The 27,027-nt window shown below is 27.3% G+C and overlaps 3 protein-coding genes across 3 annotated transcripts; 2 read left to right on the forward strand and 1 right to left on the reverse strand.

Annotated features, from left to right (window-relative positions):
• Positions 1–1,307: 1,307 nt before the first annotated feature.
• Bm9011 (Uncharacterized protein) lies at positions 1,308–5,380 on the reverse strand (the record flags this gene model as incomplete). Its single annotated transcript, XM_001896012.2, has 10 exons — positions 1,308–1,462; positions 1,640–1,684; positions 2,000–2,228; positions 2,387–2,519; positions 2,665–2,884; positions 3,142–3,376; positions 3,727–3,911; positions 4,108–4,252; positions 4,419–4,651; positions 5,320–5,380. 10 exons carry the CDS (start codon positions 5,378–5,380, stop codon positions 1,308–1,310), a joined length of 1,641 nt encoding a protein of 546 aa, XP_001896047.2.
• A 1,745-nt stretch (positions 5,381–7,125) lies between these two features.
• Bm9012 (mbt repeat family protein) lies at positions 7,126–12,299 on the forward strand (the record flags this gene model as incomplete). Its single annotated transcript, XM_001896011.2, has 16 exons — positions 7,126–7,257; positions 7,760–7,855; positions 7,943–8,105; positions 8,310–8,439; positions 8,701–8,845; positions 9,065–9,320; positions 9,589–9,660; positions 9,834–9,973; positions 10,136–10,244; positions 10,339–10,409; positions 10,495–10,585; positions 10,717–10,920; positions 11,259–11,444; positions 11,559–11,612; positions 11,807–11,907; positions 12,150–12,299. The coding sequence occupies 16 exons, from the start codon at positions 7,126–7,128 to the stop codon at positions 12,297–12,299; spliced, it is 2,100 nt and encodes a 699-aa protein (XP_001896046.2).
• Positions 12,300–14,753: 2,454 nt separating this feature from the next.
• On the forward strand, positions 14,754–18,076 carry Bm9013 (Uncharacterized protein; the record flags this gene model as incomplete). Its single annotated transcript, XM_001896010.2, has 7 exons — positions 14,754–14,797; positions 15,273–15,333; positions 15,450–15,620; positions 16,119–16,215; positions 16,388–16,524; positions 17,583–17,702; positions 17,897–18,076. The coding sequence occupies 7 exons, from the start codon at positions 14,754–14,756 to the stop codon at positions 18,074–18,076; spliced, it is 810 nt and encodes a 269-aa protein (XP_001896045.2).
• Between the last annotated feature and the right edge of the window lie 8,951 nt (positions 18,077–27,027).

Consider the following 27,027-nt stretch of genomic DNA (forward strand, 5'->3'; position numbering starts at 1 on the left):
AACTATTATTATTGAAAAGATTATTATTAAATATTTGTCGCCTTTTTCTTTCTTTCTTCTTTATTATTTATACTTTTGTCCTATGTTCCATTAGTGGCAAAATCATTTACGGGATTTATTCCATTTGTTATATTTTCATTTTTCGTTTCCGATGATTTACTTTCTTATTTAATTTTCAGTATTATTTGTTTTCGTTTTTTTTTTTTTTTTGCAATAACAGCTAGGAGTTTTATTTGCAACAGGTCTATTTTTACTTTTTTACAATAGCTCGAGACTTTTTCCTGATTTTCTGTTGAATTAGCTTTTTTTTTTATCACTGATTTCATTTTTGCATATTTTTCTTGAAAAAAATTCTATTTTCATGCCATATATTTTTTTTTTTTTTGTCATTTTACGAAATCTTTTTTATAATTCTTATAAAGTTAACTCATCTTATGCTTCGTGTTGATTAAATCTTAGTTGATGGAAGTTTTCCCTAAATATTACTTCTTTTCACTTTTTTATTCTTTTTTTTTAAAAAAAAAATTAATTCTGATTTATTTCTTTAAATTAATAATTCTCATAGCTCGCATTTTTAATAATTTGTGTTATGTGGGAAATTTTTGGTCCTTTTGTCCTTGCATGTTTTTTTACTAACTCCATTTTTTGTTCCCACTTGTTGCCGCAACCACCTGTTTGTCGCAACCACTCGTCACCGTAACCACCTGTTACTGTAACTACCTGTTGTTACAACTACCGGTTACTGTGGTCGCCTGTTGTCGCAACCAGCTGTTACTGTAAGCACCTGTTACCACAACCACCTGTCACTTGCTATTGTAATCAACCACTTTTCTTTTTGTTGTCTTTACATCTCGCAAATTATCTTTTTTTCAATGTTTTTAAATTATCATAAATAATCTCGTAAATTGTTAAAATGTTTTTAAAAGAACCGTTCTTTCGAAAATAACGATTTCAGAACGAATCAATAAGTAAGTAATCATTTACCCAACTGACGTTGAAACAGTTAGGTTAAGAAAGTTGTTCAAAGTATAATTTAAACGATATTATGTAAAAGTAATAAATTAAAGATGAATTTGCATGAAATGACTTGGGACTTTAATTATCAATAAACTTTAATTATAATTAAAGACTGTTCTACTATTTATTGGGTTATGTCTTTTGAGATAATAATAATCATCGTTCATTATCGATATAGGTAAGAAATTCAACATTCAAAGTTTTAAAATATCAGATTTACTAGTCGATATCATCTCCATTATTTTTTATCATTCGAATTTGCTATCATTGCCATTATCATTATCACATCGTTATTGTTTCCTTTCAACGTATGCTATCAGACAGAAACAAATTGCGAACAAATTATTTGAAAGTACATTAAGAGAAGCACCTCGAGTTGTTGTTACTGTGGTCATTGTTGAAACCAACAAGGGTGTTGTCGGAGAATTAGTCGTTGTTAAATGGGCTGAAATGCAAATTTATTTTACTTTACAAAATTCCACTTTCCAACCGAAATTTCTTTATAGCAATTCAATTTAGTGTAATTAGTGTAATTAATACTTTGTATGATCAAGATTTCAATAACTAATGTTATTGATTTCCTCTTCTTATCATCTCCTTCCGTTAAATATTTAATACTTACCGGTAGTAGAATATTTTACAAATATTGGCGGTGGAATTTTATGAACTGAAAGCGTTTCAGATAAAAATGTCAGAAAGAGCAATGAAATAATAATTTATAAATCATAAATATAAATCACTCATAATTCTTCATTTTCACTAATCTTAAGCTATTTGTAATTTTAATTTCGACTTTTCAGACAATAGTCCAGCAAAAATTTCAATTTCATTTCTTTATACAAAGTTTTATTTTTTTGAGCTATAGAAATAGATCAAAACGATAAAAAAAAAAAGAAAACCTTCATTTAATTCTTGGAAAGGAAATGAATATCAAATTCTCGTATCATCAGGAAAGCAAATTTAATAAAACTATCAAACATACGATTGATAGCAGCAACATAGCCAATGGTAGCTTCACTGAATTCAGCTACAAGAATGGCAATATATCGGCCACCCAATTCCTGATCGATGCCAACACGATAGATACCAGGGTTAAGTTTGCGAGTGTATAAGAAGAGACTAAAATCGGGTGACACATCATCCATTGCTTCAAAATAAGGATATTCAAAACCTTCCATTGTTGCTTCCCTTCCGTAGTCATCTGCTAAAACCTGAAATCTTAAAAATAATCTATACCTGTATGTATGTATGTACATCTACCTGTAATTGATTAACTATCTGAAAAGATTCCGGAAGTGAAATATTTGTTAAAAAGATAGAAATTAAGTTGGAGGAAGTAGAAAAATTAGTTAAGAAATGCAAAGTATACATAGAGAGTAGCTTCTGAACCTTCTGGTACCACTACTGGAGAATCACCATTAACCCATTGAGAATATGCGGGAATCTCATGAATAAACATTCCTTCATTCCCTCCATAATGCACTATATTCATGATTGTTGTCCTCAAATATCAATTTTAAGCATGAATCCAACTTTAGTTTAACTCGGATTAATGTACAAGAATTTTAATTATAATGATAAAAGGAGTGTAACAAATGTTTGAATGATGGAAAACTTAGTAATAAAAAAAAAAAAAAAAGAACATACCCAGATGTGATGGCAAACATTTTCTTAGAAACTTTTTCCTTTAAACTAATTTTCTCTGCTGATTTATTCCATTCCATTGTTAATAAGTTAGATTCTGTCATAGTGGTCCTGATATTAATCATTTCCTTCGGACACAAATCTGATGGCGATGTAAACAATGCATTGCTTACAAAAGCACTATTTATTGGATAATAAGCAGGAGTTGTTAATTCAGCGCATTCTGCAAATTATTTGCTATCATTATTTGTTAATTTCTACTCTATGAAATAATAAAATTGGATTGATTATCTTACAATCTTTGAAAATCTATCATATTCGAATAGTTACATTTCAAATATTTCTTAAAAAGATAAATTGAATTAAAACGAATTTTATAAATATGTAAATTTTTTTGCATTCAAACGAATATTTCAATTTTCTATCACATCACAATGGAAATTTTAGCATACATTTCGAAGTAGGTTCAAAAGAACGAACGATCAACAATCATTGGAGTTGGCATGAAACATCCAAAATCTGTTTTCTTGACACCTAATAATGAAACATTCCAAACCAAAGCAATAATAAGTAATCGAGCTGTTTCATCATTCAATTTTGTTCGTACTTTTGATCTTACTCGTTTTGTTACACTAATGGTACTGTTCAATTGATCATGAATCCATATTGATATTGTCTCTTGTACAAATGTTGTATATTGCCATAATGAACCTGCCTATAAAAAATAAAAATTCATATCTTACTTAGATTATACCTATTTTCAATCATTTTTGAATTAGCAAGATTGCTAATTGTATTTCGTGATTTAGAAAAATTATAATTGTAATCTTTCTAAATCAATGATGTATTAATAGCTATGAAAAATTTCAAATATTTTGTTATCAAAATGAAAGTATTTCATTTCTAATATTTGTGATTTTAAAAATTTTAAGCAGAGTTTCTAATTTTAATGATATTTATCATTTCAAATGCCAATAAATTTGTTTACTTAACCATCTTAACTGGTTTGTTTTTTTTTTTTTTTTTTTTTTTTTTTTTATTTGTTGACAAATTTGTTTGCTATACCTTCATACTTTGTTTTACAGTTTTTATTTTATTGTTTTGTCTCAATTTTATTGAAACATTGTGAACACCATGGTTTTGTGATATTGTTTTGTTTGTTGCACCAAGTGGTATAAAATATAAAGTAATGGTACTACGTCCAGGTAATGAGAATCCATAATAATTACCTCCCATTCCAACTGGATGTACTGAAAGGTAACACGTATAAAAACGTGTAATGTAATTCTAAATAAGTGTCAAACGTTTGATCATATCTTATCAAAATTATCCAATTCAAAATTTATGAAGCAAATTCAGTTAACAATGTATCTAATCATAAAATTGAAAAAATCTTTTAAATTAAGCTACAACTGATAAAGGTAATTTTAAATTGATAAAGGTAACCTAAGAAGTAATCAATAGCCGATTTGTCGTCTGATACATAGGCAATAATTGATATTTTGTCTAAAGAAGTAATATGTATTCGATTATCTTCCAACATATGCAATCCATCAACTGCGTTATTCACTACCAAATTGTGAAAATTGTACTGCAACATGATCTGTTTTTTTTTTCGATTTTAATTTCAAACATTAACGCCAAAATTCCACGGAAACTTTGTTTGGTTTACAAGTTGACATATGTCGAATTTTAAAACCAAAAATTGAGTAAAAAAAAAAATTTGTAAAATTGATTAAAAAGCAAAAGCGAAATACTTGGTAAAAAGAACGAAGAACCACTTTGTCTTTTTTCTTTTCAATTTCTGATTTATTATTTTTGATGCTTAAAATATTGTACTCAATATTTGCTGTCACATTTTTTTCCCTATCCATTGCATGAATATAGCAAGCAGCTTGATTCGACTCGCTACTTTTTTGTGGTATTATAAAAATAAATTCGGTACCCCATGAATCTGCTTCATAACCCTTCAAACTTTCATTCCATCGAACTGAAAACTTTTGATTTATTCTAAACTTTATAACTATAACTATTTCAAACTTTTTTATAACTTTATTATTTTTTAGTTTTTATAACGTAAAGAGACCGAAAAAAAAAAAAGAAAAAACAATAATAAAATTAGCATAAATATCATTTTTTTTTTTGAAAATAGGCTAAATCGATGTTTTACATATTTTACATAAAGCATCAATTTATAGGAGAAATTAAGCTTTTCAACGGGCAAATTTCAAAAATCTACATCTTTTTTTTAAAAAAAAAGAAACCATTTGGTTTGCAAATCATTTTGAAAAATATAAAAATAAACACTCGAATTCTTCACTTATGAGTAATTAGGAAGTATCCAGAATAACTTAGGTACTTTCCAGTTTTCATTTTAATATCTAATATAATATTTCTATTAAAATGATTTTCACAGCTAAAAAATAACTGAGATACTCAGATAAATCCATTAATATTTGAATTCAGAGCAAAATCTTTTTCATTCTTTTTGAAGATGATAAAATTTGATAGTTTGGTTGAAAAACAATTTTTAAGAGTTTTAACGTTTTTAATTATCATTCTCAATTTTATCTCTAAATTAATTCGTTAGTTTTCAAAATAAACCCATATAGATCAAAAAAAAAAAAAAAAAAATAGAAAGCTACCAAATGAAATTACCAGTAAATGTAAATAAAATCAGTTCGAATATGAAACATCTCCAACTATCGAATGAAATCATTCTTTTCAAATTAAGTTACTCGTTGTTGTTATTATTATTATTATTATTATTATTGTTACTGTTAACAAGTGGTATAATGAGAGTTGCAATAGAAAAAACACTGATAATTATTTGTTTATTTTGATACTTTTATAATATTTGCAAAAAATTTGCATGAAATTTTTTCCACCAATTTTTTTTTTTTTTTTATCAAAAATGTTAACTATGAAGTGGAATCAGTCATTTAATTGATCTGCTAGTGATAATTTTCAAACAATTGCAAGACAAAAGATGAATTTATCATAATTAATTTTTTCATATAGTTAGTATTAATTTAAACGATACTTCTTTGAAATCATATCAATGAAACTAATAAATTTAAAAAAAAAAAAAAAAAAAAAGCAGTCTTTCCTTTCATCAGTTCATAGTTCAATGATTTCTAGGAGAACATTCGTAATTTTCATGAATATTTCACTTAACTATAATTTAAAAAAGTATGAAAAAATTTGCATAAACTAATAATTGCCTTAATTGGATTAGCAGAAACACATAAAAAAAAAAAGTTTAACTAAAGATACTCCAATATAACGATTAAACTTCTCATATATACCGGTATAATTTGGTTACTTTTTGACAGTAAAAGGATCAGAAAGTAGAACTGAAGATTACTGCAAATAGTATGACATTAAATAATAAAACGACAATAAATGCAATCGTTTCTCTTTTATGGAAATATCGAATGAAAAATAAATAATTAAAATATATATGTAATATAAATGAATTTTTCAGTGTCTTTTTTGAAAAAAAAGAAACTATTAATATAATTAATTCGTTGGAAAAACAAATGGAGAAATAAACGTAAGAAGAAATCATGCAGCATGCAATGCAATACAACTGCATTTCATAGCATGCAATAGTTAGATGGAATGCTATCTTTTACCTATCGTAAAATCATTTTGTAAATTGCTAAAATGTCTTCAAAATAATTCGTTTTTTTCCCAAATAAACTAATGAGTGGTCATTTGCTTAATGAACATTCAAATAGTTTAATTGATACATTTATAGGATGTGACAATAACTTTAATGCGACATTGTGACAATAACTTTAATGCGACATTTTATTTTGAAAGCTTTCATAAGGAAATGATAATAAGTAATGCTAGGAAATGCTAAAATTAAATACATTTGTTTATTTTTTATCTTTTGGAGGAGTTTGTTGGAAGTTTATTGGCTAACAAATTCACTTCCCTATTTTCTTTTTTTCTTGTTTGATATGATTTTGCTTCAATGTAAATATTAGTCATTTAGTATTATTTTTTATCTGAGATTTCATTGTTTATCATTTAATTCCTGGTATTATACTTGTTTCATCACTTTTTTTGCTTATTTTTGCTGATAATATTATCAATATTTTGCAATTTATATCTTTTCTTCTCGTAGGATTCAAAAATAACAAATTTGTAATAAATTGCTTTTGCCTCGAACACGTGACGTATGCCAGCAAGCGAAGCTGAACTATGTTTGAGTTGTTCTTGTACACATTTTCCATACCATAATAGATTTTGACGTTTTACGTGGTATTTTTCTCGTTGAGATAGAGTATACGGATACGTGGGCATGTGTAGGGAACGTGGTATGCGTGACTGATGTGCAAGGAAGGCTGATAAATTGTCTTGGATAATAAGGAGCAAATGAGTTGCCCGAATTTATGGGAAGCAGATATTCATTTAGTGTTTGCTATTCTGCTAAGTATTTCTAGGTGAATAATGGAAGAAATAAGCCGAGAAGAAAACAGTAAACAAGAAATATTTATTACGGAACTGGATGAAGATGTGGATGATGAAAGCAGGCTGATAATCTCTGATGATAAACATACCGATTCACCATTCTCATCAGCAGTATGTTTATTACTCATTCTAGCTTTTTTTTCTCATAATAATTTACACTGTTATTAGTCAGCTAATTGAGCTTTATTCTTTCATTAACAATAAAAATTGTAGTAATTGTGTAGTAATGATCAATTATTTCTCTAAATGTTTTAGTACTTGTGGTTATTCATCTAGTCACCTTGATGCTTGCCATATCAACAGTTGTTTAGTGGTAATTGGTAGAATATTATGCGGCAAAGTATAATTGATAAGGTTATTCAAAATTAGCTGATTTTTAGTAAGTCATTAGTAACTCTGAAAGTTTACTGCCGCAAATCTTTTTTTTTTTTTTCAGCATTTTAAATATTTGTCACCACTAATCACAGGTTCGGAAAGATAATTGAGAAAAATAATTGGAGTATACTGAAATGTGAAATAAGTTGTATAGTCGTGTAGAAGTTAAGAATACGAAGATGTATTTATTTGGAACGTTAGATTTCTCATGTTATAAATTCTTTGGAAATTCTCACAGGATGAGGATGCTTTGGATAATTCTCCGCCAGACTCACAGAACGTTATAAAGAATGATGACGAGAAAAATATTTATGGTGCACAATCACCGCAAAGGGTATGGATGAAGTTTTCAGTTTTATTTTCAATTATCATTTCATTATTCCATAAAATTTTGAAAATTGAGAAATTGAGTGTCTTTCAGGAAAATACATCCAAAAATATAACGGATATGACGTTTTCTTGGCAGGAATATCTGAAGGAAACTGAAGCTATTGCAGCACCGGAGGATTGCTTTTACCAGGATCCTATACCACCTAAAAATAATTTCACTGTTGGCGAAAAAGTAGAAGTACCAGATCCAAGAGGTAAAACTCCTTGTTCTTTATTTCCATTCTTCGAAAAATGAATTTTTTTTCCTTCTATTTTTCAGTTACGAATTTTTAAAGGATGCTTTAATAACTGTGTTTAAAAAAAGACTCTGAAAAGCAACACTGAATTAATAATGAAGTTAAGTTAAATAGAAGATGGCAAAAACTTTTAATTGCTCATAATTATAAAAGAAATTGAAGGTAAGGAGGTACAATGCTTAGCGACAATTGTCGCGGTTCATTCGCTTTGGGTATGTCTTCGACTTGATGGAGAAGATGGAAGTAATGATCATTGGCTTATATGCGATGACGAACGAATCAAACCAGTCGGGTAAGTGCCTTTTTTACTTACTTCAGTTCTTATCAGTGGTCTGTTTTTGTGCAAATATCATACTGATGAGGACTACATCTAGTTCTTTTTGGAGAAAATGGAGGAACTTTAGGCATAGAGGTTTTGTTCTGTGCTGTGAAAAATTCAGTTGAGAAAACCATGTTATGGTTTAGAGATGAGTTTATCGCTAACAATAACAAATATATCGCTGATAGTAACAAATATATCGCGTAATTTCTGCTAATTTTTGATTTATTTCAGAGACTGCGTAAGAAATGGGTTAATTCTGCAACCTCCATTTGGTTTCATGTATAATTTAGCTTCATTTCATAAATTCATCGAAAATCAGTTAAAACCTGATGCAGATGGCAGCAGTCCAATAGCATCTCCAGAATCTTTTAAACCGGTATATAGTTATAAATCTTGTAAACTATACAAATCTGACTCTTTTTATGAATTCAGCAGATGTTGTTGGTATTGTTCCCAGCATTTGTCATTTGAGTTCTTTCCTCACATTTTTAACAATCACTGTCGGGAATGCATTATATATTATTCAAAGAAGAATACATTTCAAGTGGACATGAAATTTGAAGTTATGTGTTATTCAATCTTAATGTCATTACAGATTCCATTCAAATATCATCCAAGGAAGAATACATTTCAAGTAGGCATGAAATGTGAAGCGATTGATCGTAAAAATTTTAACGGTCGGCCGTGTCCGGCAACTGTGATTGATGTAAAAGGCGATTATTTAACAATCAGTTATGATGGCTGGAATAAAGCTTATGACTGTAAGGAACGTTATGATAGCCGCTTTATTTTTCCAGTTGGGTGGGCTGCTAAATCTGGACTTGAAGTGCAACCACCAAATTATGTAAAAGGTATACTTTTGATTTTTATTGTTGAGAAGTAATGTTCATATATGCATCACTTTGTATAGTTTTTTTTTTTTTTTTTTTATTTGTTATTGAAATTTCCTAAACTTAAAAAAATTACATTTATCTTACAGTGTCACTTTATTAATTGTAGTCAGTATAGATTAGTGCAATAATTCATGACATAACGGATCATTAGGTCATAAGGAAACATTTATGATATTGAGTTATGATTTGGGAGTGTTATCGTTTATTTCTTAATGATTTTTTACAGGAAAAGTTTTGCAACGGATAGTGCAAAAAGATACGGTACCGAAAGCTCCGAAGGTCACTGCTTCGCGGAAATGTATATCTTTTGCTTTCGTTGATTTTTAAGTGTAAAAGTTTTCACGCAGAAATTGTGGAAGCAATCAAAAATTCAGTATCCATATATAGTAAAATTAAGGATTTAATCAAAGATAAACAATGTTAATGTAAGGACATTACCAAAATTAGTCCCAATTTTGGTATAAGTTTTAGCAAAAATACTCAAAAGGAAATCAACCAACACCAACAAAACGCAAAATCGGAAGCGAAAACGAATTTCTTCAGCTCGCAGTCTTCCTCATAACTCTTCGGATGGTTCTTGCTCATCTCATTTACTTGATATAATTGATCAGGTGCTCATTAGTAAAAAGCTTTTCGTTTGTCACACTATATTGGATATTTTACTTGCGCAGATTAAATGTTGTGAGCCAGAGTTCCTCTTTTAGTACTATACTTTCTCCTAGTAGAAGCTATTATTTATTTTTCTAAACGATGAAGTTTTTTTTTTTTTGTAGATTGCTAAACAAGCACATACAATTGAGGCAAGTTCTGCAAGTAGTGTATCGAGCCAACAGGCAGTGACCAGTGCAGCGGATGCAGTTGCGATTCTAGACAATCGTATCGGTTGATTTATAAAAATTCATTCCAAATATTTACTAAACTCTTAATATAGTTTTATTATTCCTGTATTTAATTTTATTTAGCAACTACTTTTCAGAACCTCGTGCACGAAAAACGCTACCATCACCAGTCATACCTGAAAACCCAGTTATCAAACAATCTAGAAAAGTAATTTTAGAAGCTTGAATGTTATTTTCTTTGGTTAATTTTTGTGATTTTCTAAAGTGTATCAACGCAAAGAGTCATATTTCAGACAGTTTCTTCTCCAGATGGTATACAAAACATACTTGCTGCTCCAGATGTTGTGCTCTCAACGACTGATGTGCAGCCAGAAGTCCAAAAAAGTTAAAATTGTTGTTTATTTAATTGAGCATAAAATTTTATTTCTTGTGAGCAAATCTCGTGATTTCTTTGAAGTCCAGAAATTGTTCCTTTTATTATTATTATTTTTATTGCAAATTTAAGATTTTTTCAGTGATTGTTTACTTAAATCGAGGTTGTCGATGTACACCCATTCTAAACGCTTCACTCGTCCGTAAATTGCCGGAGAAATTTGGGCCTGGCACTGTGCATCATATTTTAAGGGAAACAATTCAACAAATTGTAAATTGTGCTGTTGATCCTTCGTTTGTATTTAAAAAAATCGATCCTGGAACTATAAGGATTTTATCTATTACTGGTAAGATGATGTAATGAAATTTTATACTTTTTTCCAGTTCCCCTCTGTGATTTGTACATTTTGACTATAGGTATTGTTGAAATCACTAGGCTCACATTCTTGCTGTTAACTGAATCGAAGAGACGAAGAGATGAGTAGAAGTCGGAGAAAGAAAAAACAGTGATAGGATTATTATTATGATTCATGAGTATTCTTTGAGTTTGGTTGACAGTTATTCCACTTCCCTAATCAGAATTGCATAGAACAACTGGGTAGTTGGGAATCATTGTATTGTTTCATAGCTAGCTACACCTATTCTTTTTGCTTTTTTTTTTTTATCCTTGCATTAAAAATTTTAGCTGAAATCCATAACGTGACCCACGTACGCGCTATACCAACAGTGAAGACTCTTGCCTCTGCATGGGATTATTTGCATACTTTTATTTCAAAATTAAACGTATGCCGCAATTTTTTGACTGAGGAGCCGATCTGCTGCTCATTATGCTCTTGTCAAAGTGATGATGTAGTTGTTAGTACCACCGCAGGTTAGTGTATTTTTGATATTTTTGTTTTCTATCAAAAGAAAATTGTGTACTGTGTAATCCGATTGTTTTTTTATTTTAACTGCTAGTACGTAGTTTGAAGTTTTGTTATTATAGGTGGTGGAGTGCTGAAATACGGTACTGAAAGTGATGATTCTGAAGACTACGAAGGTTAGTTGGTTTTCATACAGCATTCGTTTAACAAATTTTGGAAGTGAAATTTTATCATCATTCTCGGTTTAAAACATCTTGACACTTATATAACTTTGAAAAATGAAGTGCGATCAGAAAAAAAAAAAAAGAAGAAAAAAGCTATAGGTTGGTTATGCTCTAATTATAAAAAGATTGCCACCAATTTTTCTTAGGTCACCAGTACTCGGATTTAACAGAATGGTCTATGCAGCGTGTTGCAAATGAAGTTGAAAATATGTTCGATGCAAATATTGCCGAGAAATTTTTGCAAAATGTGATTTTTTTTTTTTCTTATGAAGAAATTAGATTTACTATCTGGAATATATTACCGATTTTTTTATTCGCTAAAATCTGTTTAAAAATGAATTCATTTGTTATACGACAGGATTTCAATTATTATACAAATAAGCTCAGTAAGTCGTTGCTTATCTTTTATACGGTACGTATATTTATTAAGAATGATATAATGACATGGCTTCGAAGTTGAATGAGTGGTGTAATTAATTTTTTTTTCAGCAAATTGATGGCAAAGCTTTAATCCTGCTAACAACTGAGCTGCTAATACGTCATCTGGAAATGCCATTTGGTCCGGCTTTGAAAATGGTATCATATATTGAATCACTAAAGCGTAAAGCATGCCGAACAACTAATCACAGTACAAAATAAGTATTATCTTTTTCCATTGTCATTTTTGGTCTATATTGGAGGATTCTGTTCCATTTTGTAGTACGAAAGATACCTCATATCTGGTTTTACAATAGATACCTCATGTTCGGAGGTTAATTAAACGATTTGGTTATGTATGGATTAATTTTGGCAAGCCGTCAGGAAGCTGGAGTAACCATGTTTCTAGAACAGATTTTTTTCTAGAAATGGTTACATGTTTCTAAAACATGGTTACTCCGCTGTTTCTAGAACAATTAATTTTTAAAATTGTTGTTTTCCTCTTATGACTTTTATACATTTAAGAGTTAACATGGTCGATGTAGAGCTGCATCTGTTTTATTCTCTCGAATGGTTTGACCTCATATCTATTTTTGTTTTTCTAAATTAGGTAACTGAAGGTTTTCTGTGGCTTTGTGTTTTGGAAATTAAAATGCAAAGTCAGATCGCTAACTATTTCCTTATCTACAGTTTTCTCAATTTTTTGAGAAGTTGAAATTTGAAAGGCATTTATTCTTCTGTGCTTTCACATCTATCTTTAATTCTGATTCATGATCATCAGTAATGAAGAATTGATATGCTTGTGCAATAGTCAACTCGTAACTTTTCACTTCTTGAAGAGATCCACTTATTTAGAACAATGAATGTATAGTGCACACAGCTCTCAAGAGAAATCAGTATTCTGCATACTTAAACTGTTATATTTCAACTTTTGCTGCTCATCTAAACTGTTATAATTTGGTTTGTTTGTAGAAATTTGAGCAGCACATGAACCAATAAATCCATCTTTGTAAGGTTCTGGAGATAACATTCTTTTTATTTGAAGTTTTCATCTTTTGTGTTGTGTTTTCTCATAACCATGAAGTATTAATTTATTCTTTTAAATGTTATGTATTTTTTTTTTTTTTAATTTTGTGGATCGAGTGTTAGAAATTTGATATTGATATATGTATTACAATTTCAGGTTTATTCTCCAAGGTTTCATCCTATCACTTCTATTTTTCCTTCTTATATGACGCTCAGATCCTTTTATGTATTATTTCATTGTCTCTGAACAGTACTCATTCATTTGTTGTCGGGTTTATTTCACACTAGCATTCACTCTTTCTTTCACTTGGTTTAATCATCAGGTTTGATGGCTTTTATGATAGGAACGACCTGAGTGATTTCATTCTTGTTATCCTTATTGCAGAATCAGTATAAATTGTTTGTTAATACTTTTATTATATGTTGATATTCAATGAAATTAAATTTTAACAAATGATGTCCAGTATTAAGCCGTATTATTTGTCTTTTGCTTCCAAGAAATGGCACGAACACGAGAATTTTTAGAGCAGTTTCTAGAGAAATATTTAAATTCCATATCTGACATAATAATATATATGGTTTTCAAATTTACTAAATATCTCGATCATCGTAAAATAATGGTAAGATAATATCTAAGCATAATGGAAACACAATGGAATGTCAACTGCTATGACACAGAACCAACTGCACATGTGTGTTTGACGTATTAGATCACTTTTTTTACGATAGACTCGGTCTTCAACTATTGAAAATCACTACAAATTAAGAATGAACACAAAATAAACAGTTCAACATTAATTGCATCTAATATGTTACTTACTATTAACGTCACACTAATTTTCATTTATGTAAGCAAAATTTCTCGAATTGTGAGTGTGATCATTTGTCATTGATGTCCTTCCCTACACTATCAAATCACAATTGATTCTCATTCATTAAAAAATTTTCATTTGAAACTCTAGCGTTACATTACATTTCAAAGTTTTATATGATAACTACATAATCATCCTGGAGCTAATTTTTTTTTTTTTTTTTTTCTAAGACCAGTAGTTTTATCAGTCATCGTGATCTAACTTACTCGGTGTATGCCGCATTTTATGTGTATTTGTTTTGGTTGTAAAGTTATGTGATTTTCAGAAGTATAACAAGTTATCAGAGATAGTGTGCTGTTTTAAAAAAAAATAATTGCACTTTTGGTGGTGGTAGAAGTTATCGATTTTTCATATTTTTGAGATGAAACAAATTTTAAAATGCAATTTCTATCGCTTGATTTAGGGAGGAGTAGCTTTTTTCAAAATTGCTTATGGTCTTTTGCTGAAAGTTAACTTTTTCTGCTTTTGAGTGAAAATTATTGTTGTGTCTTCCGTTCAATTTAATAATTTCCAAAATAGAAAAATGAATGATAAGAAAATGTAAATAATATCAAAGTATCTTTTCATGATTTTAGCATAATTTACGTGATGAAAAAGTGCTATGATGGATGGGTTCATCTACTATTACTGATTCAGTTTCAGATTTTAAAATTAACAAATCAAAACAAATTATTCAACTAAATTTTATGCAAATTTGTGTGCATTGAAAATGCATAATAAAATGAATATATTTTATAAATTTAAAGAAATTTTGAAGACATATGCATTGGTTGTTAATATGATAGCACATAATGCACCATTACAGCCACTTCGTGAGAAGCGGTACTGCAATCATTTAATGTTCTAATTTTTAGTTCCTATCTGTATCTCATTAATTTTTTTTTTTTTCATTTTTATTTTTATTCCTTATGTTAGAGTTTTTTTTAATTAGGAGAGAATTAAGATTTAATGATCAGCATTCCTATTTATGTCATTTTTAATCAAATTTTATTTTATTTCGATTAGCTTTAAAAGTAAGAGAGTATGAGATTATGTTTCGCTCTGTTTTCTTTTTAAATTTATAGAATGTTAAGTTTACTCTTTTTTCTATTGCTTTTCAAAATTTGAGTAAAGTAGTTCAAAAAGGAAGCTGAAAAGGTCAAATTAGAATTGTTAATACAACAATTCTCAAATTTTCAGTAAAATTATTCTCCGAATTCGATTTACAATTATGATTTTTTCTTTCATTTATTTTAAAAACTTTTTTTATGCATATTATTATCATAAAAAAAAAAAAAAAAAAAACAAAAAATTTCAGCGATATTCGAGATTATGATCCAAGCATAGTTAGAATCGAATTTAAAAAAACGTTACATCCGGTTAGTGATGAAATTTGAAGTAGCAAGTGAGAAAAAGAAACATTTTTATAGAGAGTGTAAAATTTCAAAAATAAGTAGCTTCATGATGAATTGAATTGAATTGAAATTTATTTTAGGATAAGTCTCAAAAGCGATCAAAGCAGCTAGAACTCTGGAAAATGATAACAGTGGCATCGTATTATGAGAAACTTATGAATTCCACGCGATCACGTAACGTCCGACAAGCAGTTGTCTGTATGAGAGAGCTCGATGCTGCAGCAGATCGAATTAATTCCACTATAGAAACTGTAATTAATTCTTGATTGATTGAAAATTTAAAATGTTTATAAAAAAAAAAAAAAAAAAAAACATTTAAAATGTTAAACATATTGTGTAAATTTGATGGTATATTTAAATTGCTTTGCTGCTATAGGAATTTGATCTTCATAACTTTGATAATTTGATACCCATAGTGATATGCTGATTATACATATACCCGGATATTACTTTGATTTCTTTCTTACTTACACATAGTTATGAGATCTTAATAATATTTTGTGTTACTATTCTTTACTAAATAAATAAATTTAAATTTATTCTACTTATTTGAAGTTTTGATTGTTTTTTTTTTTTGATGATACGTAACCCAAATTCAGAGTTGAATATGTTTGTTATTCTCCTCTCTTTGTATATTGCATGATAATTGGAATTAAATAATGCTAATCAATTTTATTGATTTATTCAGTAGTAAACATGAAATTTAACAGGTAGTTTAATGAAAGAAAAAAGAAATCTTAATTCTTTAGTTTGATCAGATTACTAATGAAGTTAATAATGAAATCGGTTGCTGTACGGAAAATTTCACGAAGTCTTGGATTACTGAGACCGATACTCTTGAAAACAGTGGGTAACTTCAATTTTCTTATTTGGCATAAAAAAATGTACAGCTTATACTGAGATGAACAATTAAAGAATGTGAAATTTTTGAAATTTTACTAAAAAAAAATTTTATCAGTAACCTTTTATAAAATATTGATAATATCCGAGAGAGTGTTAAAGGAATTGATACTTTCAGATCTTTATCAGCTATCAGTTCAATTGCAGAAGCAGCAAAAAGCAATCAATAATGTGGCGAGTAAATTTTCGGAAAGTATAAAAGTGATAAGTGGTATAAATGATAATCGTAAGGAGCATAAAAGTTTACTCGAGAAGGTTTATCATTTAAGTTAATTTATTTCTTACTCATATATAATTACTTATTCTTATCTTTGCAATTGTGTTAATTGAAAAAATCTTTTCTAAAATTTTTGAGAACTTTATGATCAAATAGTTTTATCTGGCATCATTAAATAATAATATGAAATAGGTGTAAATATATCATTAAAAGATTAACAAAGTCATAAAATGAATTCACTTATTGATTAAATCATTTATTGGCCAAATAAATCTGACATTCCTATAAATTTTAAAGTTTTCAAAAATCCAACGAAATATCAATTTTTAGGAGCTTTAGGCTTTAGTAACAGGAAAACTTCCATTCTAAATTTCAAGTAAATAAGCAATAGACTTGATAGATGCTAACAAGAAATAGTATGTAAGTATAAAATATGAATGCAAAATAAAAAAAAAAAATAAAAAAAAATAAAAAAAAACCAAACAAATATTTCATTGAAATGCTTGGCTTGTCTACATTCATATTTTTATTTTTTGTTTTTTCTGCACTCATATTTTTGTAACAAAAATTCTTCGATGCTATGCTACATTATGTATTTGGAAGAAGTATGGTTTATTATAAATCAGTTTATCTCAAATTGAAAGCTTCCAATTAATTTTTAAATTGATCCAATTAATTTAAATTAAATTGATCTCAAATTGAAAGCTTCCAATTAATTTTTAAATTGATTTTTGACCCTATATTTAAAATTACTGTATCCTACTATATCCAAAATTACTGTATCCGTAATTACTGCGTAATTAGTTATATCTAAAATATCTGCTATTTCAAGTTAGATTTAATTGACAGCATCAATTGACCAGCCTTTAACATAAGACTATTTAAAATCTTGCTTTTACTGACGAAGTTGACGTATAACTTGAAATGTTTTGAAACGATGAAATTAAAATTACCAATATTTGCTCAAACTCAGATTGTTAAAGTAATTCTTGTTAATGTACATCGTATTAAATTTCATTATGTTTCAAATTAACATTGAACATTGAAATTAACTTTAAGCCATTAAAGCAAGATCATAATTTTTCCTCAATTTTAGTGTCGTATCATCGATATTAACATATTAACGTTAGCTAAACTTGCCCGTTTACAAAGCCGTAAAATGATAGCTCCGGTAAAGGAACGTTGGTCAGTGGAAGATTTGAAAACACTTCCTCTTGTTGGTTAATTCTATCGCAAATTTCATTCTTTCAGAATTACCTGCTTCATATTAAATCGAAAATTATTTAATTTAATGTATGATACCATCAATATACTATTTCATACATAATAAATTGACAAAAATTTAAATTTTAAATCTATTTGAAAGAAATATGAGCATCAATATTTGTGTATTCAAATTCTCATTTCTAGGCAATTAATGAGTTGAACAAAGTTATAACAAATTTGGATGATTTACGAAAGATATGCAAAATAATCGCACCGACAAGTTTAACCGATGAAAAGGATATTGCAAATTTGATTCATCAAGCTCAAAAACTTCGTCGAATTTTAGAGGTACTCAGCCTTACATTTTCTATTTTACTAGTTTAAATAATATATGCTCATTTAAAAAAAAAAATTCTTTCAAAAAAATTTGTTATGTAGGAAATCATAAAATTAATAATTGAAATAAAAATTTTTACAGATTGATAAAACGATAATAAAATCATCCATATGAAATATTAGCTAAATAATATTGGAATGATTGGGACTATATCGATCACATAACTATCGATGATCCGAAAATGGATATTTTTAATCTTTTGTCCCTAATCTTTCACTTATTAATAAGCAATGAATAAAATTTTGATTATTCGTTTGCTCTATTGAATTTCAAATCAGTTTTGGTGCATCATCATCTAACACTAAAAAATACATTTTCGTAAACTGTGGCTTGTTTTTTTTTTACTTCAAAAATATAACTTAGAAATATTTGTTTTTTCTTTCTTTCTCTTTCTCTCTCTCTCTCTCTCTCTCGTTAATTTATATTGTTGAAATAGCTATAGCTATCGTTGAACTACACGATGACTAATTTTATCAACATGAAATTGACATAAAAAAACAAATACAGGGTGTATTTTATTTATGCATTTTAGTCTTACTGTAGATCTATTCTGCTACTCTTTACTTAGGACAGATTAAAATTTAACAAATATTTGCGTAATTATCTTATTATTTTATTTATTCTCGAAATTTTTGCATTCCCTTTTATGTTTTAGCAATAATGATGATATCCATAAAAGTGATCTATTCTCTCTCTCTCTTCTCTTTCTCTTTTAACTTTCTATTTTCCTTTTCAATTTCTTCTTGCTAGAAATATTTCCAAAAAATAAAAAAATGAAATATAAAAATGAAGTAAACCTTTCAAGAAAAATGCGATCAATTTAATCTTATAGTGAAAATAAACATTAAACTTATTTTTTTCTCATTTGCAAATGTTATGCTTATCTGTTGTTGTTTATACATTGTGATGCACAAACAATAATAATCTATACAGAATTTTATCTTCCGTTTTTTCTCTTTTCAATTTTATCATCCGTTTTTTTTCTTTTTTTTTTCTTCTTTTTCTGATCTCGACTTTATCATCCGTTTTTCTGTTTTTCTAGCTCATATAATTCTAACAACCAATTTCTATTCTATCCATCAACATTAGCTTTTCATTTATTAATTAATATTATTATCGATAGCACTAACTGAAATGACATTCATTCCTATTTCGATAAATCATCATCTTATCGGTAATATTTTTTTTTTTTTCTCCTTATTACTAATCGTTTACATTGCCGTATCCTTTTGTTAAAAGTTTCAAGCTTTTCCTTCTTCCTTCTTCCTTCTTCTTCATTTTTTCGTTTTCTTTTTTGCTCTCTCTGTTACAATACAATACAAATTAGCATATCCGGATCCGTTATTCTGCCGTACCATAACATCATACCATACAATCATAAAATGTTAGCTAGACTTTTTGGCGTCTATTATTGAAATGACACAATTAGGATGGCCATTGTTATACCATTAATATAATAAGTATTTGCTATTATTCTCAATGTATCTTACCTTAAAAAGATGCTTTTTCTTTTTTTTTCTCTCTCTCTCTCTCTTTTTTTTCTTCCTTTTTTTTTTTCTACACTAATTGCTATTAGCCATTGTAATTGTTGCAGCATTTTATGATACTTATTATTTGTTCCATATCATTTTTGCATTATTTTTATTGCATTACGATACATTCCAATCTTACACAAAAGAGCACTTTTAGATTACAGTAACATTTCTAGAAATATTACTTTTAACATTATTTAATCCATTTTTTTGATTTGCAATGAAATAATTTAACAAAAATTTGTTATCATTTAACTATCTTTTATTTAATGAGATTTATATGAAAAAAAAAAAGAAAAATTATATTTATATATTCTTCCATTTTTTTTTCTCGATGTGATTACTTTCTTGAAATATTGAACTATTTACAAACAATTGTAAACATATAAAGGCTTGGAAATTTTGCCATAGAATTAATCCGGATGAAATATATTCAGGAATGATGATCAAATGAGAGGTAAAAGAAGAACGAAGGAAAGAGAGAGAGAGGATAAAAAGTCGGATATGATCATTATCATTAATGAAATAAACATCATACTGTTTGTTTATCATCCCATATCGGAGGGAGAGGAAAAAAAAAAAAAAAAAGAAGTGTAATTTTTGGTGCTAATAGGTCATTCATTATTTGATGAGCTTTCCGTTGCAGCCGTAATTTTTCCTTTTTCCTTCCTTCCTTCCTTCCTTCCTTTTTTTTTTTTCCTGAATTCCTTAAAGCTAATCATATAAATTGAGCATTCTTTTTCGCATTTCTCTTTTTCTCATCAATTCAAGTTAAAATAATCAACAGCGGTAAGCAGTAGCGGCAATTAGCAACGGCAATAGCGGGCGGTAATGGCACATCTGGCCAGGAAAAATTTTTCACCATATTTTTCTTGTCTATCTTCTCATTTCTTTCATACTATATAACCAATATAAGAATGTAATGAGAAGAAATGAGAATTTATGGAATAACTTTTAACTCTCATCATTTCAATCATAAATTGCACCTCATAAAAATTTTGTATTATTTATTATTATTGTTGAAAGAGGATCATTCATCATTAGCTATTATTATTATCATTATTCCCTATGGTTTTAACTATCATTTTAGCATCTCATTTTTCGCTCACAAAATGCGCATTTTCTCTTTAGAAAAAAAAAAAAAAAAATTTTCTTTTTTTTTTAGATTATAACTATCACAATTCTAATAATTGTTGATAATTCTATTAAAAAATATCTTCATTTTCCAATATATGTAAGAATAAAAGCACTGTTACTTCCTTTTATTAAAGCGATTAATTTATCAATGTATTTCTTTAATTTTCTCAATTTTGAACCTATAAACTTGAATAACAAATAAATCAATTGCTGATAAGAGAGATCAAAAAAAAAATAATAAACAATAGATAATCGGCTATGATCAACTAGTTATTAAATTTCAAAAATTATCATTCTTGATAAATTTTAATCAGATTATGCAACATTCGAAATACAAAAAAAAAAAAAAAAAATGAAAGTTTAAAGATGATTAAGTAAAAGTTCCAATGTATAAATTTTCAATTATGCGATGAAAGCAGATACAAAAATCATTTCTACATCTGATAATCATTTGACTTTTAATCATAGTAAGCATTAAACAATTTCCAAAAATAGTCAATTTTTACTGATTATGAAAAAATAAGAAAAAATTTTAACTTTTAAAAAATTTAAATACTTTTGTATGTTATTGAAAATATTAAGTTAAAAGTTTTTTTTTTGCTTTTTTCTTTTCTTTTCTTTTCTTTACACAATAATATTTGGGTGGATAAAATTGTCAAATATTTTCAATTCTTTCAATTGATATATTTAATACAAAAAAAAACTTTTTTTTTATTTGCTTTTAAAAATTATGCTTATATTATTTGAAAAAAAAAAAAAAAAAAGAAAATAAAGTATGGAAATGTTTTTCTTTTTTCATCCATTTCTAATTATTCATTTTTTTTTTTTTTTTTTTTAAAAATTCAATTCAAATGATTAGCTAATAATAAAATACAACAGCAATAGCAATAGCAACAATTCAAATTATGACAGGATGAGCTGAATTTCCGCTATTTGTGATGTGATGAAAACACGTGTGTGCCTGCAAGAAGTCTCATTACATTTTATAGTTAATGTGTATTATGTTTATATTTCCTATCTTTATAGATCATATCATACTACTCATTTCTCTTTACGATTCTATTTTCTTTGACATCTTCAAATAATTATTTTTTTTTTTTAAACCAAAAAAAAAAAAAAAAAAAAAAAAAGGAAAAATATGCAAATGTATTGTTTGCACCTGCACATGAAATTAATGGACTGTATCCAATACATATATGGTTTTGCTTGAATAAATGTGTGAAATAGTTGATTGGACACATTTTTGTAACAATAATATAGTCTCATTTTTTTTTTTTTTTTATTTTATACTATTTTTTGGTTATCGTATTACAGTATCAATTTCAACATTATACAGTAATAGCTAAAAAATAAATAATAAATGGAAGAAGTACTACAATTTCCTTTTTTTTTTTTTTTTCCTTCTTATTTTTTTTCATTTCCTGAAATTTTCTTATTTTCTTTAAATGTAAATGATTTGAATTTGAAAATTTTATTTTTTAATTGATAGATTGATAAATTTTTTTCTTGATAAGTCTTTATTTTGATAAGTTTATTGTGAATCGCTCAGTAAATTAATTCGATTAATCTTGATCTTGATGCTTTCTAGAAAGTGAGAAAAAATAGTAATAATATTATATCATTTCCTGTAACATTAAGTATAAAAAAAAAATAGATTTAATAATGTTAAAGCATAAAGTTTATAATTTGAACATAACTACTAAATAGAATTATACTGTCACTGAAGAAAAAAAAAAAGTTAGTGAAAAGTATAATAATAAATAAATTAAATAGTTAAATTTAGATGTATTAAATAATTGAATGCTTTTGATATTTCTAGCATTGATATTCGATATTCGAGCTAGATCGTTCAGTTTCCATCTAGATCATTTAATTTTTAAATTTATTATTTTGTCTACTGATAATTAGCAAATTCTAATTAAGCTTACTTATTTGATATGATGTTTATTGTAATTTCATAGAATTAAAATTAGCTATTATTCTACAATACAAACTTTTTGATATAGCTACATATTAAGCAAATGAAATTCATTGGTGGTTGAATTTGTAGATAACAAATTGTGGAATTTCCATTGTTGAATGAGAAAATGTTAAAATGAATCAACCTCACTGAGGTGAGGCGTAATCCTGTGCCATGTTGTACTGTTGTTGATTGATTGATGTGATCAGTTGGGGTGCTAGAAAGAAAATTAAATTTCAGACAGTTTTATTAGTCATATCGTCCTACTTCCTATGCACTCTTCTTAAATTTGATACTACCATTTTTTTTTTTTTTTTTTCACCTTTTCAACTGATTAAAAATAGCCTATCACATTTTTTCCATTTATTGCAAAAAAGAAGAAATTAAAGCTCATTACTCTTTTTATTAAGCCTTTCATCGGGTAATTCAAAATTTTCTTTCTCTTGAATTATTTGAAGGAAAGAAAATTTTTCCAGTTAAAATAACAAAAACTTCTATCGTAAATATTCCAAATTCATCAATGTCTTTTTTTTTTTTTTTTTTTTTCGTAACGCATACTGTAAAGTATAAATCCTTTTATTGGATCACTTAAAGTAAAGTATTCTTATGTTCCATCGAAATAATTTAATCATAAACAGATGACAAGAAATAGATTGATATATTACAAGTCGATGACACTTTCAATGATGGGAGATCACATATTGATTGATTGATGAAAAAAAAATTTTAAATATATTAGTCAAAGGAAAAAAAATTTTTTTTTTCTTTTTTAAATCAGAATATTACTGTGTTGCAAAATGAATTTCTTTTAACAATGCATTTCTATCAATTGTTAGCTGCAAAAAAAAAAAAGAAAGAAGAAGAAAGGATAATTCCGCTGACGGATACGGATACGATGCGGAACCAGCATAGAAATTATGTTTCACTAATTATCATAATTTATAATTACTAAGTGCTAATGTAATTTGAACATCCAATATTTTTCAATTGTATGATGGATGATGGTATATCGTTTTCTGATATTTGTCTTATTTTTAGTGCAATGAAAGTGTTCCGGAAACTTTTCCGGAACATTTTCATTAGAAAAGCAAAACAAAGTAAAGCAAAAAAAAAAAAAAAAAGAAGGATTTCTCTTAGGATGAAATGAAATTTGAGGTGAATCAATTCGGAATCATTATCAAAATTTGTCCCCTCTTAACCCATTATTGTTTTCCTTGTTTAGATTCCTCTTTTTTTTTTTAATCAATTATTATTCGTAACGGGATGCTTCACCTTCTTTTTTTTTTTGATTTTATTTTTTGCTTTTTGTTTGAAAACCAAAAAATTCCGTTCCCTAATAAACAAATAACCTTTACCATCCTTTTCATTGATGATATTATAATTTGACATTTCTTAACTTTGGTCTAAACAAAATCAAACAAAAGGCTGTAAATTAATTGTTTTCGTTTTGCAACAAACTATCGAAAGATACTTTCCTCCTATTTCAGTATTGTCCCTCAAATAGATTCGTTTTAGCAAATAAATTAAAATTCGATTATGAATTAATTATATGAATATTGGTTCTTCTTTTTTTTTTTTTTTTTTAATTTTATAAATTATTTGTAACAATAATATTTTGAATCAAAATAAAAATTACAAATTGCTCAGTATTAAAATTGTTTGTTAATTTGAATTTATGAATTTTACAACAAAAAAATGGACTAAAAACATCAAAAAAAAAACTAAGTTTTTGAACTTTTTTAAACTTGCTTATTATCATAATTTGATTTGTCAACAAATACTATCTAAGTGGTAAATTTCTAATTTAATTTAACAAACATTTCTTTTTTTCATACTTCTTGCCGAATCTAAAAATTGAATAAGTTCAGAGAGGAAATAAAAAAGTTACAACCTAAAAGAAAAAAGGTAAGTAATTGATTAGATGAAAGTAAGGTGAACAGAACAGATATCACAGCTAATTCTAAGTACATTTTCATCAAAATTCCCATCAACGGGGGGTTCCAATCATTCGTTTTCTCTCTCTCCCTCTCCCTCTCTCTCTCTCTCTCTCTACAGAGATTCATTACCAACTTTCTCTCTTCTATTTCCATTCAAATCAATCAACACAGTGCTTTGAAAAAGTGCTGCTAACGATCGTTTCATTGTTCTTAGAGGCTTCTATTTTTCAAAAATGATAATTACGAATATACTGTTTTAAAATTAATTAAATCAAAAAAATTGTGAGAAGAGTTAAAGATAGTAGAAAGAAGGAAAATTCGATAAATTTGTTTTTTTTTAGGAGCATTTCTTTTAATAGGGAGTAGTAACTAAGTATCTGTAGAACGAATCACTCTTCTGATATATGTACATTCATCATAGTACCATAATGTTACCTGATCAGGTTTTTTTGTAATATTTAAATAGGATGAATTGAACAATACTTTTAATTTTATATACCTGATCAGGTCTTTTGGTGATATTTAAATAGGATGAATTGAACAATACCTTTAATTTTATATACCTGATCAGGACTTTCATTCGTCATTCGCGTGATATTACATCGATTAAGGATTGAAGTTGTTATTATTATTAATTATTATTATTAATTATTATTACTATTATTATTGTTATTATTATTTATTATTGTTATTATTATCATTATTACAACTATTATTACTATTATTGCATCGAACTATTTCAGCGTTTACCTTCAGCGTTTTATTGAAATTTTATAACCGGAAAGATTTTTCGGGAAAAAAGTGAGAATATAACTTTTAAATGGCAATAGTAGTAGTAATGTTGTGAACAGTGCAGGACACTTTCTGAATACTCATTACACGCTCGGGTGCCCATCACATCAGTACAACAAATCATTCAAATATAATACCGCATTTTTTTTTTTTTTTCAGGATAAACTTTCTCTCCTTGTCTCCGTCCGTCCAACCGGACAAATAGTTGATGCCAACTTCTTGTTTCTAATGTCAACTTTTTCATTTCCTTTTTTTTTTTCATTGTTTTTTTTTGTTGTTGTTATAGAAAAAAAAAAAAATGAGGCGACATTTTATTGCTAAAAGTAATGTCCACCGGAAATCACTTGTCCGTTTTGCATGAATTACTATCATTTAAATATGGATATTGGTTAGTTTCCTTGAGCTTTAAAATATTAAATTTTAATATGTATTATAGGCAAATATTACTTATATAATTAAACAGTTTATTTTATTTTTATTTATATAAAAGATAAATTAATGCAAGTTTTACATCACTAATTAATAATTTACTCTTTCAATCCATTTAATTTTTTTTACTATAAATTCATATCCTTAGAAACTGTACTGGATTACTGTCATCATTTGTTACACCTAATACTACGGTATGTTTAAAGATAGAAATTATTTATACTGAAAGGAATTAAAAAGTAACTGATTATATCAGTCGGCTAATTAACATTTGTCGGTTTAATTGATTACATGTCTTCCAGCGGTCAACAGATTCCGATTAGATATCTGTTCTTGTTACATTGTAAAGGTGTGACTTTACACTTCCAATGCTTTCCTTACTTCTTCTTTTCCTCTCTTCTTTTCACCGCTACTTTAATTGCGCCATAATTTTATCTCATTCCGATAGCATTAATTTCATTAAGCCGATAATAGCAATATCAATTTTCCTTTCTTTTTTCCTTTTTTTTTTCACATTTAATTATTGATTATTTAATTACATAAAATTAGAAATAAAGGTTTAGCATTTTGATGATATTTTACATAAATGAAGTTAGACTTATTTTAAGCTTAATTTAATAACTTACTGATAAAATAAATAAAATTAATGAATGACTAATATGATATAACTAATATTTTTCTATTTATGAAATTTTCATTTTTACTAAATAATCTTTACTAGAAAGTAATATAAATAATCTTTACTAAAAAGTAATATAAATAATCTTTACTAAAAAGTAATATAAATAATCTTTACTAGAAAGTAATATAAATAGTCTTTACTAAAAAGTAATATAAATAATCTTTACTAGAAAGTAATATAAATAATCTTTACTAGAAAATAATATAAATAATCTTCACTAGAAATTATTTTTAATTAAGACAAGATTTTTATGTCTAGATATAAATAGTCACAATATCGACTGTAACATGGATTTTCTTCGTTTTTTTTTTTTCTCTCTCTTATTTTGTCACCAATTTGATACGGTAACTTGTCACCTTGGAAGTACAGCAAGGACATAGCAAAACGCGTGCCATCATCATCGTTTATTGTTAAAATTGAAAATTTTCTGATTGCATTACCATTAAATATAACCAAACTCGTTTCCGTT

Source organism: Brugia malayi (assembly GCF_000002995.4).
Source record: "Brugia malayi strain FR3 genome assembly, contig: Bm_v4_Chr2_contig_001, whole genome shotgun sequence".
In the NCBI taxonomy this organism is placed as follows: domain Eukaryota; kingdom Metazoa; phylum Nematoda; class Chromadorea; order Rhabditida; family Onchocercidae; genus Brugia; species Brugia malayi.